Source organism: Calliopsis andreniformis, chromosome 1 (assembly GCF_051401765.1).
Source record: "Calliopsis andreniformis isolate RMS-2024a chromosome 1, iyCalAndr_principal, whole genome shotgun sequence".
Lineage (NCBI taxonomy): Eukaryota > Metazoa > Arthropoda > Insecta > Hymenoptera > Andrenidae > Calliopsis > Calliopsis andreniformis.
In genome coordinates this window covers 4,687,093-4,705,529 of record NC_135062.1, presented here as the reverse complement: position 1 = coordinate 4,705,529, position 18,437 = coordinate 4,687,093, and the positions used below count along the sequence as shown (strand labels likewise).

Sequence of the window (18,437 nt, the reverse complement as noted above, 5' to 3'; positions counted from 1 at the left end):
AGGGCAGCGATATTCCTGTTAAAATCAACTTTTAGAATCAACTTTTCATCCTTATATGAGAAGTTTTTGAGCTGGGAAAGAATTTATTCGATAGAAAAAAGTTCGATATAGGGCGGTATAGTTATGATTTAACGAGATTCTACTGATACTTAATAATACGAGCGTTATAAAGCAGCTATTTTAGTGCACATCAAGATGAATTTAATGGCCTATGAAACTATGACCTCTAAATGACCTTGAGTGAGAAAATCACACTAGTCTCAATCACGCAGTACTACTGACGTGACTGAAGATTATCGCTATGTTTATCATTTTATAACATCCCAATGCGATAGATGAAAAAGAAGGAACAGGTTTCGAGAGGAGAGCGGCTTCCTTACGAATTAGGGATAATGGGAGTTCGTGTGGCGTGCGGCAAAAGAGTGAAATCTACGACCAGGATCTGTTTAATATTAACAATGTATTCAGAACTCATTAATTAACTAATCGAACATTAAGAGAAAAGGAAATGTTATCATCAATAATTAATTAACTAAACTTGAGCATGGTAGTGCGTGGCGTAACTTAAACATCGAGTATCGATATAATTCTTGTAATCGATTCTTAACCTAAACGCTAGTCAAATGTTTCGTACTACGGAATGGTTAATTGAATTTGTAATATGTAAAAATAATTAATTAATGTTGTGAATTTATAATAATAATTGCTTAGGTAGTATTTCGAGTAGCAAGGTTATATTCTATACACGAGTATGTACACTATGTTGTTAACGCGACGTGTTCTATCGGCGTCAGTATTGCAGGCGAGATTTGGAGAGATTATATCTAACATCGATTTTGATCTGACGGATTCTGAGTCGCTGCCTCAGTTATGAAGATAACGCAGGAGTGGTCTCCTGAACCTTCCAGAATAAGACAGATTATTGACTACATGCGTTAAGCATCTCTAAGCAACTTTTCGTCTGTATGGAGTTCACTCGTTATAACCGTTGGGACATTGTCACGAACGAAGTAGTCTGCCACTCTCACCAACGTTGTTTGCGCTTGTTACGATATGTATGCTCGGTTAAGCATCTTCGAGACGTATTTTAACTTGCTGGGTCCTCCAGTCGCTATAGCCGCAGCGGTCTGTGGTCTTTGGCAATTGTAGAATGAGTTTTATGAATATGTGGACGCCCTCGCTATCAGTCCCAAAAGATGCATCAAACACCTTTACTCCTCTGAGCATTGAGTTGCTATAGCCGCCATATACTCGAAAAATGGGAGTATCCTATTCTAGTATTCATAATAATAACTTAAATTAATCGTAATTATAAAGTATTATAAAAAGTACGAAAATGAGTACGTGTATCTTAAAATTTTACAATATGTGTAATGAAAAAAGTATATAAAACTAATAGTTGAAGGCAATTATAATTAACTAAATATTACGAACGCAATGAAGAGAGCTTCTCGCAGCTGTCCGAAATGCCGAGCTCACATACACGCGGCTTGTATACTAGCACGTGTAACGGAGGGGGAAATTTTCTAAGTCGCGTTACCAATTTGAAATCATAGACTGAGTTCATCTTAACATCATTAGGCAGTCGCGTGTCCGTAGATAATACTATTCGTATAACGAAAACTTTAACAGCAGATACCGACCTGTCAATTTCGAAAAGTCACATGACTACCGTACTCCCTTAAGTCATAGTCCAAGTATGAATCGATATTTTACTGTACTTCTACTGTTATGACACGGAATAAGAGTAACCTCGAATGCAAAGGATTGTGAATAATTACGATCTGATTCAGATCATATACGTATTTTATTTCTGTTTTTCTGAATACATTGTCTGTATTCTAGAATGTATATTGATTAACCAATATTTCCCAATGATGTCACGTTTATCAAAAGATTAATCATCCATACTTCTCTATTGCCTTCAATATCGAATATTTTGTTAAAGAATCAAATTCTAAATCATTCCTGCTTGTCGTAAAAACAATGTTTTCAAGAAATTACATGTTTCTCAATCCAACTCTTTTTGTAACTCTCAACAACCGACATCCAATTTTTGGACATTACCACGACAATGGAGTTTGTCAGTTTTTAATTAAATCATGTTATTATTAAATATTTATAAAAATTGTGTGGTGTTAATTCTTATATTGAAATAAAACACGGTATGTATTATAACCTATAACAATAAGAAGAATATCATAGGATGTTTATCAGTATTCATATATGCAACTATGGCTTTAAGTTGTGGACGAGGCTGTATCAAAATGATGCTCGTTTACTCAAAATAATTTCCATATCTGTTAAATATAGTAACAAGTTTATAATAATGTATAAGCAGTACGTTGTGTTTGAAAAGTAGATATAACTTTCACCTACGTTGATCTCGAATCTCCATTTCAGATTATCTCCTCAAAAATTTCCAGCAGTTGAAGTAAACCGAAGCTTTTTTCAATTTGAATTTCACTTCGCTTGAAAATTTCAAGTATTTGGTTAGTTTTCTCTTTACGCGACAAATGCATTTCTGCTGTGACCTACTGAACTAAATTTGTTTTCCGCTTTTCAAAATACACGAAAAACAAAATGGAAATGTGAAAAGACAATTTGATGATAAAGAGGTGACTTGGTAGTACGTCCCGTAGTGACGAATAAAATTAAGTTTAACTGGGCAATCCCAACGGATCAGAGTTCTCCGTGAGGAGATGCGTTAATGATGTTTCGCGAGCTTTGTCGCTTGTATAATTACGTGCGGAAATTTCTCCTGCTTCGCAGCGAAATAGCGCTCGTAGCAGGGTCGACCGCAATCGGGGCTTTAGCGATCGGGAGCGCATAGAAAATCGCACCGGTTAATTTGAAAATTACTCGTTATGCTTGCATTATGCGGGGGGACTGACGTAAACGTGGGTGTACGAACGGGCAATGTGTACGCGCGGTTTGTTTAAAGGGAGGCATAAATCCGAATCAAGGGAGGCCGAATTATATCCGTCGAAATAATTCATCGCCATTTCGAGGCTGTCGGATTTTGTACTGAAGTTTTCACCGGGTAATTCATGTGGGATCGAATTTTTTTCGTGGGGTGAAGGATAGGCTAACTTCAGTGATGGGAAAAATGCCAGAAACGGATGGTCTAACTTCCTGCAGTTGAAAGAAACTTCTTATGACTGTCAAACAAAATGATACAAATAATACGGTTTGGATCATATTGCATTTTTGTCTTACAAAGCTATTATATACAAACAGTGTTGGGGAGGTAAACGAGGGCTTACAAGATTTTTTGGGGTTTTCCCACTTTCCCACTTTATTTTATAATATCACATGATATTATAAAAATCGCCATGGTAGATTAGTGTCTCTAGTGCCAAGAAAGTTCGAACCCTATACATAACGTAGATATTAGTAGATCAAAGGAATGTTTGGAAGGGGAAACAGTCAAGTAAGGAGTACCTCCACTGGACTGTGTTACACTGCTGATATAATATACATATGAATTTTATAGTGATGTTGAAAGGAATAGAAGTTTGTATGACGTATCATACGAATCCATCACTGAGGATTTAAATGTCTTTCTTTTGTTCTTTTTTACAGAAATTCCTTTATCCTAAGCCACTAGGATAAATGGTAACTAATAGTATTGCTATCATTTATCATCGCGTCATGTGGTATTACAGTAGAACCTTCCATATCCAAATACTCTATACCCAAACATTCTACAGAATGTCTCCCAAAATCCTTGCCTTTTCCTACGGACTGTCTGCAGACAAAGTTTTCAAATTTCAGACCGTACGAGTCCCCTACTACTAAAACACTCTGCAAAAGTTTGCAGACAGTTCGTAGTTCGTAGACATCCCGAGACCTTTCCCGATGTCTGCAGACAATGTCTGCAAATGTGAATGAATTTTAAATAATGTTATCATCCACATACACGAATCACATACCAATCACTACATTGAGTACCCTGAATAAATTACAAGTTTTGATAAGCAATATACAATAGAACTCATTTGGATTCACTCTAAAATATTTCTAACTAACTCAAGTATTTCTATTTGTAGGAGGTGTCAGCACCCATGCTTTCGTAGAAGTGTGACTACAATGAGAGTGGAACGGATAAGAGGCAGCACGATGTGGTATATCCTTGCCATTACGATCTCCTTGGTGTCCATGACGGTGGGCGACAAGGTGGCCGTTTTGCCTCACGATGTTTACCCGGGTTACGAGATCACCCAATTTGACACGAAGCGGCCGTCGAATTTCCATTTGATGGAGAATGATTTTTCTCAATTTTTCACCGTGCTTGGGAATGGCCTGGTGATGACCACGTCTGATTTATCACCGCTGGTCGACCGTCTGGTGAATCTGATTGTCCTTGAGGAGTTGGCTAACAGCACCGAGACACATTTTCTTCATCTCTACGTGATTAATCGCAGGAACATGATCACTTTCTCGCACGATCATCTCGGAGAAGGAGAGGTATCTGAGAACTCTGCAACCGGCACTTTGATCGACGGTTTTCCCGTTCTCCGCGCACGAGGAAGTTTTCCAGTTCATTATACCATTCTACCGGACGAAACTGGGGAAAGGGCGTTTGCTTTAAAGCAGGGAGATTCGAATCAGACAGGCTTCACCTTAACACTAAACAGTCAGAAGGAAGGTTTCAGCGTGGTCACCGCGAAGCCCCTGGACCGGGAAGCCAAGAAGCTTTACACTGTCGCGATCCATGCTTCCGATGGAAATTTCCTCAGTAGCTCACAGATCAACGGTGTGGTGCATGTCCTCGATGAAAACGATAATAGTCCTGTCTTTGAGAAGGAAGTTTATACGTTCGAGATTAGACCAACGAATCTGGATGCGATTCATGAGAATTCAGTGGCCCTACCGGGTTGGAAACGCTTTTCCACGGTTGGGAAAGTTGTTGCCAAAGATGCTGATGGTGACAGAGTTGCGTATAAGTTGCTCACACCGAGCAGCCTATTGGTCGTCGTTCCGCAGACCGGAGAACTTATACTGGCTGGTGAACCGGCAATTAGCATGGAAGAAGACAGTGAGTGTGTGGTGTTAGTGGAAGCCCACGATGTTCGGAGTCCGAGTAAATCAACTGAGAAACCAACTAAGGTCATTGTGAGATTCCTCACGTCGGAACCACCGGAAATGGAGGTTCACCGGATACAGAAGCGTAGAGTCACAAGAGCAGTCAGGCCGACCAAGAAGGTGGATTTTACTGAGGCGGATGGTGATACCGAGGGGAAAATTGCATTTCATCTTGAGAAAGAAAATGAACAAGAGATGTATAAGATTAGAGACGAGAACAAGTGGGTCACTGTAGGTCCCAATGGGTCTGTAATAGTGAAGCAAAAATGGGATTACGAAGAGTTAGGATCGGAAAAGACTATTGATTTTTGGGTGACCATCACGAACACAGGTAAAAGATCATAACTGAATATATCTTTATAAAACTGTGAGAAAGGTTAACAATTAACTTTTATTTTTGCTTATGGAGAAAAATTATAGTTCCGTTAAACAGAAAATAATCATTTATTTCAATTGTGGGTTACTTCATAAGTCATTTCGTTAAAAGTTGTTTTTAATCGTTTGAATAGCTGAAAAATTAAATTATTTTCTTCATATGAGCCAAATATGTTCTCAAATTTAATAAGAAAATGGCAAAATATGTGAAAGGAGTCATTTATTAAGTATTCCAAACGCAATTTAACTTTTTATTCTAAAAAATACAGAATATTCGATCAAATAATTTATACTATGCGTAAAATGTTAATATATTTTGAATTTATGTGTTATTTCTATACATTTAAATTACACTTATTTTGTTTAATTTCTTTTGATTAATTTTAATTTTGTTGTTCATCCTGTGGCCAAAGGACGGTGTGAACGGTATCCACCGTACCTCCGGTGCCCATTTCACGGTACAATTTTAATTTTTATTTTACTTTTGACGCACAACTTTCATGTTCACTTGCACAATGTATTGTTGATCAGTACTCACTAAACTCTCTTCACACAATGGAATAGAAGTCTGTTTCTTGAGGGCCGTGCGTTGCACGCTGCACGATTGTTCAATTAAGAACCTGTTGCGTACTGAAAATGAATCTGCTATGGGTAGAAGGAATATAGGGAGGTTATGAAAGGAAAAGGAGATAAATATTCTGTAAAATTTTAAGTAACGCGTAATAGTTCCATTTTACAGCGTTTTAATACATTTTTATCGTTTCACGCAAATTTTATCGTTTCACTCGATTATTCTTTCTCAGGGAACAGACTGGAAAACTCGTAAATTCAGAATGAAAATATTTAAGATAGTTTTTGTTTGACTTATTTGAAATTGGAGTGTATTATACGAGCTTTTCAAGCTACTGCAGCTATTTGCATTAACCGTTTAACAGCTTTAATGGAAAAATATATACTTAATCACTAGAACTTGGATTTAGATTCAAGTATGAGAACTTTAAGATGGATAAACGCTTGGCAATGGGTTAATTGTGTAATAACAAGAGACCAGAAATGCATTAGGCAATTTCTATCACCGGCACAAATGAGAACATTACTTTGCTTACTATTTAAATATACTGCAAGTGCCTTACTATATTTCTTCTATCCATTACACGTTATAATATAGCACAGCAAGAAATATTCAAATTTGATTTCCGGTATGATTATTCCGCTCACCGCTCGCACGTGGATACAATTTCCTTTTTGGAATGGGGAACTATTCGGTGTTGGTTTCGTATTGTGCGGTGAACGCTAATTACAGTTTCACAAGCAAGATTGACAGGGACCTTTGTTATGCATTAAGGGACCGGAATGAATTAAATTTCATATTTCGATGCGCTTAAATGTTATTTCATTGCGCGTGTTGCACGCGAAACTATTACATTGTGATACTTTTTAAAGTAACGCGAATATGAATATTCATTTCAACTTTGTTCTTCGACAAAATTGTAAATAAATAGATGCTGATTTATTAATCTTTTAGTAAGGGTAAAAGTTTCATTGTACATTTAAATTTCAGTTGCAAAATTAGTAAAATACCATACAAATTTAATTGTTATTATATTGTTGAAAATTACTGTTTATATTATTGTATAGAAGCAATTTATGTAATAGAGCTAGAGCGGTATAAAAGAGATTGCATATGTCAAAAAAGCAATGTTCTAGGATAAGTTAGAAACTGTAAAAAATTTTAAACTAAGTGCAAATTTGCCTTCAAAGAGTTTGATATTTATTATGAAAAAATCGATGTTTACTTATGCAGAAATAAGAAATTTATATTTTTAGTACTGCGTTCATTATAGACGGAAGATTTTGATATTAACGTTATATTAATGATAACGATTCGATAAATTATACTTTATTACTTTTTACTTTTTCTTGCTGTGCGTCAAAATATGATTATCTGTGCTTGACTGTCATTCTTATTAATAACAAACGTTTTCTTTCCCGCATACTTGGCATCCGCAGAATATACATGTAAGTAGACACACACTTCATCTTCATTTTCATTTTTTTCTATACGGTTATTTTGTATGTACATAGATATAATAACAATAAGGGAAATAGATTGCAGTAACTTCGCTAGACGCTGTAGATAATTTAAAATGAAGCAATTTACTTAAGTGGTTTAGTGCATCAGACGCTTATATGGATTAAAGCTTACAACGTAGAGTGCTAGCAATAGGTTGACAGTGTTTATCAGCGGTGACGGAAAATGTAATATAATTATCTGATTTTCTTTCATCTTCAGACAGTGTTTCACAGAGTATTTAATGTTACAATAAATCAGTACAGAAAAGACATTGACATTAATATTAAAGTACATGCTTTATTTCTCGACGATAAAATGTTTAATGAATAACGGTTTTAAAATTATATTTGAAAATACAATGCATCGATGGCATAACTTGCAATGACGTGCGCTCTAGAAATATAATTGTAAGGATAGTAGTTTAATAGTAAAGGTCAAAGTGTAGGTTGAGATAATATCAATGCCATTTGGTTACCGCCCCTAAATACTGTCCACGATTTTGTTGTTAATGTGAATTCAACTTGTAAACCCTTGTCACTAATCGAACGACGATTACAGACACGGACAATCAACGTGTCATTATCAACATGAAGGATGTCAACGATGAGCCACCATACTTTATAAATCGACCTTCGCCGATGCAAGCGGTCGTACAATTGAATGCGCCACCGAATACTCACGTGTTTACCCTCCAAGCACGGGATCCTGATACTGACAGTAATATTCACTACTTCATCGTACGGGATCGAAGTACGTATAAATGCTATATTACAAACTCACTTGTGAATGTAGGTGATAAGTATCTATGTTAAAAAGGAGCGAAATGGTATTTAAAATGAAGATTACGCCCTTTTTATCAATGAAAAGTAAACGACTCTAATGTTAGGTAACAAATATTTCTGGGATATATTTCGACCATAGATGTTAAGCATTTAAAAATGACCAAGAACGAGTGGAATCTTTTATTAACATGTAGTACGAATTAATATTCTCATATTAATATTAATATTCAAATATTAGAATGAGCCTTTTACATTTAAGAGATAAAATCATTCTCATTTCAATGAAAATGGAAAAAAAGGATGATAATTTCAGAACAAACTATTATTTCTCTATAATGATTTCATAATAACTTAACAGTTACATATACTACAGATTAGACTAATTAGAGGATAGTTTCATTTTCTCAAATATGAATCGCGAAACTGATGGAAACTTTTAAATTAGAGTTAAACTTTCCAAATTGAAGAACTAAACTAAAGTAAAGGATTTTAACCAAAAAAAAGGGCATAAAAAAGTAGAATCAGTTTCAAGCAATTGTGATTGCGAAGAAAGGGAAGAAAACAAAGTAATACAACATTCAAGTTGAATATTCCCGTTACTTGTAGTTGCATTTATTGCTACTATAAGTGTCTCAGGCTCATGGGACCTCCTTTCTGTGAAATATCTGTGGGATCCTTCGCGTGAAACATTGAGCCCTTTATTCTGATGTCACTCGCCATGAAATTATCCGGTTGAAAAATAAATGGTCCACGTTTCGGTTGCAGCTGGAGGTCGTTTCGAGGTAGACGAGCGTTCAGGCGTTGTACGCACCCGGGGGACCGATTTGTTCCAGTTGGACATGGAATACGTTCTGTACGTGAAAGCAGAGGATCAGAATGGCCGTATAGACGAGAGGCGTTTTCAGTCGACTCCTGAGCAACGGTTATCGATCGTAGGTGGAAAACGAGCACCACAATTCTACATGGCGGCGTACGAAGCCGAGATACCCGAAAACCAGAAGAAAGACTCCGAGTGAGTTGAACATCTTTTAGATTCTGATGCGATAAGCGTTTTCATGAGATTCGATTTATGACGAAATTATAAGCAAATAATAAGTATCAACGATATGCTGTTTATGACAACTTTTAATGGAAATTTGATAACTACTTGTGCTGATCAGGTGCAAGGAACTTGTTATACGACACAGTAGAAAAATATGCAGTAATAAAATGTATGATACAATAGTATTATACTAGTATATAGGATATACATATGATATCTAAATAGCATTGATAACTAAATCGCGAATTATATAAACTGCATTACATATTCTTTTCATTGCAGTATTAAAATTAATCGAGATATTTTCTAATAATACATCCTCTGTTTTAGAAATAATAAAAATCTGTTTTGTGAAATACAGTAGTTGCTCGATTGAGAGCCACTTCGGGCATCACGATCTAGAGCCGCGGCTATTCCCACTACCTTGTTTGATATGTACGCGGAGAAATAAATTCTTGGAACTATCGCACTCGAGCTCGATACCCGAGAACAGATGGGCCATGAAAGACAAGGATAGCATTAGGGATCAAAACCAGGAAAAATTGAAGTTTCTTATTTGCAAACGGATTTTCATGCAAGTAACACCAATCGATTCCTTCGATACGAAACGCAATATGATTCTGATTTTTTATAACAAAGATATATAAAACTTGATTTGTAAAAAAAAGGAGCATGTTCGCCTGTGCATAGAAAGCTACGAAAAGTGTTCCAATTGGCTAATTCCCTTTTATTCACTGTTTCGTTTAGACAAATGGTTTTCAAAAATGAAATAAGTTAAGAGCTATTACACTTTCAAGAACTATTCGAAATATATAGCAAGTATATATGTATAGTAGTAAATATCCCGGTTGAAGTTGGTAGACTATCCTTACTTATTAAAATTTATTTAGAATCTAATGATCCTTACTCACGGAAAGAAAACCAAACCAATTTCAAATAGAAATATTAATATACAGAGTGACCCAGGGCTTAAGGATCAAACTTTGTCAGTATATTCTATGACACTAAGTGAGAAAAAAATGTTATGTAAACATAAATCACGTAGAGCTTTATTAAAACGTTATAACAAAATTACGGAAATCAAGTAGTGTAGGAATAGTAACCGACTTGCTATTATATTATATATAATTGTAATTATATTATAATATATATTATTTATATTATAAATGTTATATTATAAATAATATATTATATATAATAAATAAAATATATATTATACTAAATAATATAATTGTATAACTATATAATATAATTGTAATTATATAATATAATATCATTGTAATTATTGTAATTATATTATAATATACTATATAATATAATTAATATATTATAATATAATATTATAAGTATATTATACATATATATTAGTAAATCAGAGCACGAACAAATAAGCTCTTTCTTTTCACAAGTTAAATTATTAAGTATCTTTGTTATAAATAGTTGGAATAACATAATGCTTGATACTATTTTCATCGGGAGAGTACAAGGAATTAATTAGTGTTACTTAAATGAAAATCCGCTTGCAAATAAGAAACCAATTTTTCCTGGTTTTGATACCTAATGCTACCCTTGTCTTTTATGATGTCATTGATTTCGAATGAAGAGCTCGAACATCCACAGTTGCGCGAGACCCTTTTTTTTGCTTCTGCTGTCGTTTACCTATTATATCCGCAACCGAGAGCAACGGAAGCGGAATCGACTACCAGTCACGATAGAGGTTCGTGCCCAGACCCGAGCGCGGCTCTCAATCGAACAACTACTGTATTTTTATAGATTTATTTAGGAATTAATGCCATTTGTGAAGTAGGTTTCTTCGTGTTCTTAGCGATAGGGTTTTAGTCCTAAACAGTTTGAGTTGTTAAACGTCCTAACATTTTCATCGTGCCTTGTTGAATAGTTTTTATCGAGAATTGAAGAATGATGGTAAAAGATATAGTAGATAAAACAGATGATAAAGTGTATTTTATATTTTCTTTCAGTATCATCTCAGTGAAAGCAAAATCATTCGCTGATCGTGAAATTCGATATACCTTGAAGGCTCAAGGTCAAGGTGCAGCAGGAACATTCAATATTGAACCAACTTCCGGCATTGTTAAACTTGCTAAAGAGTTAGATTTTGAAGATTTGCGTCAACCCCATATTTATTCCCTGATAGTGACAGCTACTGAGGATTCTGGCGGTTTCTCCACAACTGTTGAGGTACGTTTTCTTATCCTTCTCTCATAAAGCTCTGCTTAATTATGGTAACAAGATATATAAATATTTGATTCTTGTTATATTACAAGCAATATAAAGAATTTTTCTTGTGTAACTGAAGTAATATATATGGACAAGATTTTTTGTCTCATTTTGTCTTATTAGCCATATTATGTTTTATACAGCCATATTTCAATAATTATAATTTAACTATTATAAAATAATTATCATAAAAAGGTTTCATTTAATTTAAGACGATGTTTCTCATTTTTTGTGAAAAATATTTAGTTGAGTACAAAAAAGTAAAACAAAGTCTTTTGGTCTAAACATAAGGGAGAGTTGTCTTAGCGTCGGACGACACCTAAAACCGGACATTAGTTATATCTTTAAAAAATGAAATGCGACAAAATAACCAAATCACAAATGTGACAGAGGGAAATCTTCCCTTTACTTTCATAGTTGGATCGCTTCGTCGCATTATATTTTTTAAAGCTATAGCTAATATCCGGCGCTGAAGGAACTCCTCCCCACACGTTATTAAGAACTTTTTTTGGTAATACATACATTAGTGTATATTTTCTACTTAATATTATATTGTACCATAATAAAAGCTTTAGGTATTAATGTGCATAAGGTGTTTCCGTAATTCTATTACAAGATATCTTCGTTACCTTTTCTAAAACGTGGAAATGTTTAAAGAACAAATTGTTGAGTTTAGAAGGGCACATATTAAGGCGAAAATCATTTTTTCTCAAGTTCATATTTTTCGAGATTTCTAGATCATTGATGTCTTTTTAAACTCAAGTCTATATCCAGTAACACTGTCATTTTCTTAGACTGTGTTATCAAAAAGCCACTTATTACAGTCTGTCTTTCCAAAATGGAATTAACAAATGTTTAGAAGTCAAGGAAAGTAATATACATTTATTACAATAAATCTTCCTTAATCTTTGTGTGTAGTTGTTTTCTTATTTACATTTATTCCAAGAAATTTCTGAATTTCTCGTAGTTAAGCTATAACGTCATGATTATAGAAATATGTACTTCAATTAAAAGAAAAACATCAATAACATAGAAATCCTGATATATATAAGTTTCAGAAAAACATGATTCGTATCACGATATGTGTCCTTCTGAAGTAATCAATTTGTCCGTTAGACATTTTCGCATGTCATGAAAAATAACGGCAATATCTTCCTGTAATAGAGGTACTGGGACACCCTGTATATCCGACGTGTTTACAGAGACCTGTTAATGAAATTTCCTTGTAACTTTTAGTTAACTATTAGAGTTTCGGATGTGAACGATAATGCGCCAAAATTCGAATTACCCGACTATCAAGCGCATAATGTAGATGAGGATATATCATTGGGTACAAGTATACTGAAAGTGAAAGCAACTGACGCGGATTCTGGTGCTAATGCGGAAATAGAGTATCTGGTGGCGGACGACCACTTCAGCGTGGACTCGAATGGAATCATCGTTAACAATAAGCAGCTCGACGCTGACAACAATAACGCTTATTACGAATTCGATGTAACCGCCAGAGATAAAGGTATTCCACTGTTAATTGTTTGTCACTGTTAATTTTTGTTTCCTAGTTTTTTAGCTACATGTGCATTATTTATTATTTAATTTTAACAACATGGATGTAATGTCACCACATTATTGTGTCACTGTATATGAGCCAGAGACTCATAGTGAAGAATTTTGATAAAATACAAATCGATCTCTTAAGATTTTAAATGAAAATTGCTAAAGAAGTTGAAAAAATTTAACAAAAATATGATCGTGAATTATTCTTGTACATATATGTAGCTACATTTAAAAACTGCAATCGATAAAAATAATTAAACTGTGTTTATGTTCTTATAACTATACTACCATACATGTAAAGCTATGTCCTTTGAATTGAGTAAATAATTAAAAACTTCTAGTCTTAAAAACTTCTAGATCCTTCTAGTAGTAGATTACAGTTTACTATTTCATTAACCTTAAGCATTTGCATATAGTTCCTAAACATCGTTACTGTCCTTCTACTGATGTTGATCCATTTTTCCAGGCGAACCACCAAAAACTGGCACAGCAAAGGTACGCATCTACACGAAAAATAAGAATGACGAAGAGCCAAAGTTCTCCCAACAAGTATACACACCAAATGTGGACGAGAATGCCGGGTCTAATACACTCGTTACAACTGTGGTCGCTTCGGATAAGGATGGTGACAACGTTCGATTCAGATTCGTCGGTGGGAATACCACTTCTGGCCAATTTGTGATTGAAGAGATTACCGGTGTAATACGACTTCATGGGAAAGAGATTTCCTTGGACAGAGACAAATATGAATTAAACGTCACTGCTCTGGACGATGGATCTTGTTGTCCGAACGGAGAATTGACTACTCACACAAGCACAGCCGTTGTTGTGGTCTTTATTACAGACGTAAATGATAACAAGCCTGTGTTTAAAGAGTGCAGCACGTACAATCCGAAAGTTGAAGAAGGTGCAGCGAATGGTAGTCCTGTTATTAAAGTTCAGGCTACTGACGAGGACAAGGGTGTGAATGGACAGGTTAAATACTCGATCGTTCAACAACCTAATCAGAAAGGCACAAAGTTTACTGTCGACGAAGAGACCGGTCAAGTGCTTACAAATAAGGTGCGTATTCCACTTTATTTTATTTAGGAAAACCTTAATATCGAGTAACATTGGAGGGATGTTGTCTTATTGTTCGACACAAGTTAAGCTACCTATACAGGATATTCGACGATAAGTGTCAGAAATTTTGAAGGGTAATTTTTCGTGCTAAAATAAAACGAAAGTGAAAGTAGACGAAATAGCGTTTCAGGGTTCATTTCTGAATTATTAATTGTTAAAAAACAATTTAAAATATGTGTGAAATGTACCTGACGTGATACTTAGTTTACTGACTTCACTTTGATTTGACTAATGCACATCAGCAGTGAAATAAGTACTAAGTCAGACACATTTCACGCAAATTTAGGCGCTTGTACGACAATTAATAACTCTGAAATCAAACCGCAAATGCAATTTTGTATCTTGATTTTCACCTTATTTTAAGATCTAGCATCATCCCTTAAATTTCTGACTCCTGTTGTCGAATACCCTATATAAACTTTTATAAAGTGCTAAAGTACTTCTTGAAAATAATTGATTCATGAAATCTTTTAGATATCTGTAAATGAAATTTTTATGCATTCAGACAGTTGTGCAAAATAGTAAATACAGAATTGATAAAATGTCTACCGCAATGGATTAGACCTAAGTAACTAATTCTCAACTAATTGAAGAATAACTAACTGAAGAATAACTCAATTCTTCAGTTTAATTTTGATACAAAACTTAACATGATTCAAGTATAAAATAACTATATTTCAATATTTTTAGGTATTTGATCGAGAGGGAGACGATGGCAAATTTGTATCTGTTACTGTCAAAGCAACGGATCAAGGTGAACCTTCGTTAGAAGGTGTTTGCTCATTCACTGTTGAGATTACTGATGTTAACGATAATCCACCATTGTTCGATCGTCAGGTAAGACCATTTATAAAAGAATTGCAGAGAAACTTCAATGAAAATATTGCAGTTAAAAATATCATTGACATTTGAATTCACTTGAATATTCCTGATCTCGTTAATTACAACAATTGAAGTTCACTTATTTTATTAACAAAAATCATTCTTTTCATCACAAGATGTTTATAGTCTATAATTTGTATGTTTCATAAAAAATAATGTTCAAGTTTTATTTGAAGATCATGATTATTTGCTAAGTATACTTTATACAATTTAAGGATATAAAATACTTATTTTATCGCTAAGAAATTTGAAATTTTTATACAATTTTTTGTTACTTCCTGATACGATAATACATTACTTTTGTATTACTTATTATTATTATTATTACATTGGTATGTTAACAAGAGTTGTTTTATTATGGAAATTGGTTTCACGATGTGAAAATTTGGTACCTTTCGAAATTTCAAGAAGCGATTATCGAAGATAATCACAATTAACGTTGATAAATAAAATAAGTTTTATGTGACTTTCAGAAAAGTTTCTGAATAGAAAGGAGAGATTATGTTAAAATAATAAAATTGGTATTTACAGATTTATTCCTTAGTTATATTATTTGTAAAATTTCTCGCTTTTCTTCGTTTCAAGCTACGTGTAATAAGTTGACTATTGATTAGTCTACTGACTCAAATAGTTAAACAATATTTTTTATCGATATAATTGTGATTCCATTTTCATCTCTTTACAGAAATATACAGAGAATGTAAAACAAGATGCGAGCATCGGGACGAATATTTTGAGAGTGTCGGCATCGGATGAAGATGCCGACAATAATGGTGCCATAACGTATTCGTTGAGTTCACCTAATGACCAAAACCTGGAGTACTTTGAGATTCAACCAGAGTCTGGTTGGATCATCCTAAAGAAGCCTCTAGACGTGAGTATTCTCACTAAAAATAATTTACATATACATTTCTTATTAGGAATAATTATAGCAATCTGTAGAAGGTTGTCGTATATTCTCGAGCGAAGAGCACTTAAGTCTTTGACTTGCAGAGATTCGAATGAGAAAATATCATGAACTGTTAAAAAGTGATCAACAGTCGAAAATGCACGTCACCCTTCAGTAATTATTATGTCCGTATATACATGCACACATATACATACCTTAAACCGTGTGTGTATGTGTGCGCCTATGGAAAAGAATATATATTTATACCTATATTTATATCATACGAATTACAAACTTAAGTGTACACCTTCTGCCGATATATTGTACGTTTACGTTCTGACTTACGTTCTTTAACACGAATCCGTTTTGTTGCTAATCGGATAATATTGTATACTAATATGCGTTTGGTCGGCAATTATTTCTCTAATTATCACTAATATGCAACGACAATGAGTTTCCTTTTTACGGCACATGTATAGAACTTTTTAATTCCCATTGATATGCACAATGTGTTCACTATGGTAAATACTTAGCTATGCCTGATTTCCTCAAACGCTTCATGTACCTGAATCGATCGACCGTTCGGGCTATTTTTGCAACAGAACACTCTCTCTCTGTCTTCTCTCATTCTTTTCTATCGAGAACATGCTCGCGGCGCGAGTACCTTTTAAAACAAAATTCCAATTGAACTATCGAACACCTCTTTGTCCAGTTTCGTTTATCGCCGTGGTCGGTCACCGATAAACGATCTCAAACGTTTTGTTTCTTCGATTATCTTCTTATTTCGTTCGTCCCTTTCTTCTTCTTTTTCTTCCGTTGTTCCTTCGTCATCTTTTTCGTCGGCCGTTCGGTTTCGCAAACCGAGAACAAAGTTTACGACTTTTTTTTTATTTTTCTGTTAAAAATCATTTTTCGTACCAGTTACTCAATCAAGAGTGAATAAAAAAATGTAAACAATATATATTTTAACTTTCGAGTCACGCGCGTGGTCAAACAAGTCGATCCGTGACGAAACGAGCGTGTGCACTTTTCTTCATTTTCCAACCTTAGCCAACGAGAAGGGTGTCTGCGAATTTTTGTTCCCTCTTTTTGTAAACGCGTCACAGAGCCGCGGAGATACGACGGGAAGGAACGAACGAATAACAGACCAAAGGAAGGGAAACGATAAAAAAAAAACCCGAACTAATTGCCGTTTTAATTATTCTCCTTCACTAAATACTAATATGAATGTTTTTCAAAAGGGAAGTGATGTTTTTTGAACTTCCAGGAGCAGGTGGGAACGACATTTTTTGAGCCCCACGTACGGTGTACTTCAACCTCTACGCATTTTGTGGTGCATCAGACATAAACAATTTTTGAAAATGCTTGCATATTTTATATGAATGTGTTTTTGATTCCTTTACAGGAACGGATCTCGCTCTCGCTCCTATATCCTTCCTCTCAGCTCTCTTTCTCTCTCTGTCTCATTCTCTCTCCCCCCTCTACGTCTATAACATTTTCATTTCCCTTTTTTAAATCTTTTTCTACGGTTTTTTAAAAGAACTCGTTTTTGTTGATCGAGTCCCTTTATTTTGCATTGTGATTCGTACAAATTTCGTAAGTTTTTGCTTTTATTTTTGTGAACGATCAGGACTGATCGTCGCGGAAGCGTAATTTTTTACGATTTGCATTTTGTTGCTGTACATAATTTAAAGTTAACTTTTTTCGATTTTCGTTCCCTTTTTGGAACGATTTGTTTACCGTTTTTTCCATCTGCCTTCGCATTCCGTGTTTTTCTATTACTTTCGTTCTAACATTTCGCCCATTTCCCTTTACCATTTTCTTTCACTGACGTTTCCGATTTTCGTCCCCATGTACCCTCGCAAACCACGACGTGACTGACAATGAGCCAAAAAAAGTAAATGAGAAACGAGAGACATTTTTTGCCGAGAGCGCAATAACAATAAACCGTAAGAAATCTGTCCGTGGTGTGACATTTTTTCTTCTGTGATTGGGGCGGCATACCACTGTCGTAACGAAACAGAGAAAAAAAGATACGGATTAATGCGGATCTATAAAACGCACACGACGAGCCAACGTAAAAAATGATGCACGGTAAAAACGTCCATCGGTTTTTGAGTGTCGTTAAAACGAAAGAATCAGACGAGGGGTCGTCATAATTTTTTTTCCTTCTCTCTCTCTGTGACTCCGGCCAACCACCCAGTCCACCCTTTTCTGTCCTCAGGCTCTGTATTTCTTTCTCTCTTCCTCTTTCTCACTGTCTTTTTCATACTCTTTCTCTTTCTCTCTCTTTCTCTATACGTACATCTCTATCTTTATTTTTCCCTCTCTTTTTCTCTGTCTGTCTCGCTCTTTTCATCTTTTTCTCTGTCTGTCGGTCTCTTTCTCTCT

The 18,437-nt window shown here is 34.8% G+C and overlaps 1 protein-coding gene across 1 annotated transcript in view; it reads left to right on the top strand.

Moving 5' to 3' along the window:
• Nucleotides 1-18,437, top strand: part of LOC143183297 (neural-cadherin-like) — a 387,170-nt gene that overhangs the window by 61,308 nt on the left and 307,425 nt on the right. The window contains exons 2-9 of the mRNA XM_076384825.1: nucleotides 4,053-5,419; nucleotides 8,096-8,287; nucleotides 9,085-9,331; nucleotides 11,341-11,560; nucleotides 12,836-13,112; nucleotides 13,620-14,215; nucleotides 14,966-15,112; nucleotides 15,843-16,031. Of these exons, the coding sequence (XP_076240940.1) occupies nucleotides 4,093-5,419; nucleotides 8,096-8,287; nucleotides 9,085-9,331; nucleotides 11,341-11,560; nucleotides 12,836-13,112; nucleotides 13,620-14,215; nucleotides 14,966-15,112; nucleotides 15,843-16,031 (3,195 nt within the window). The 5' untranslated portion in view covers nucleotides 4,053-4,092. The remainder of the gene's footprint in view (nucleotides 1-4,052; nucleotides 5,420-8,095; nucleotides 8,288-9,084; nucleotides 9,332-11,340; nucleotides 11,561-12,835; nucleotides 13,113-13,619; nucleotides 14,216-14,965; nucleotides 15,113-15,842; nucleotides 16,032-18,437) is intronic.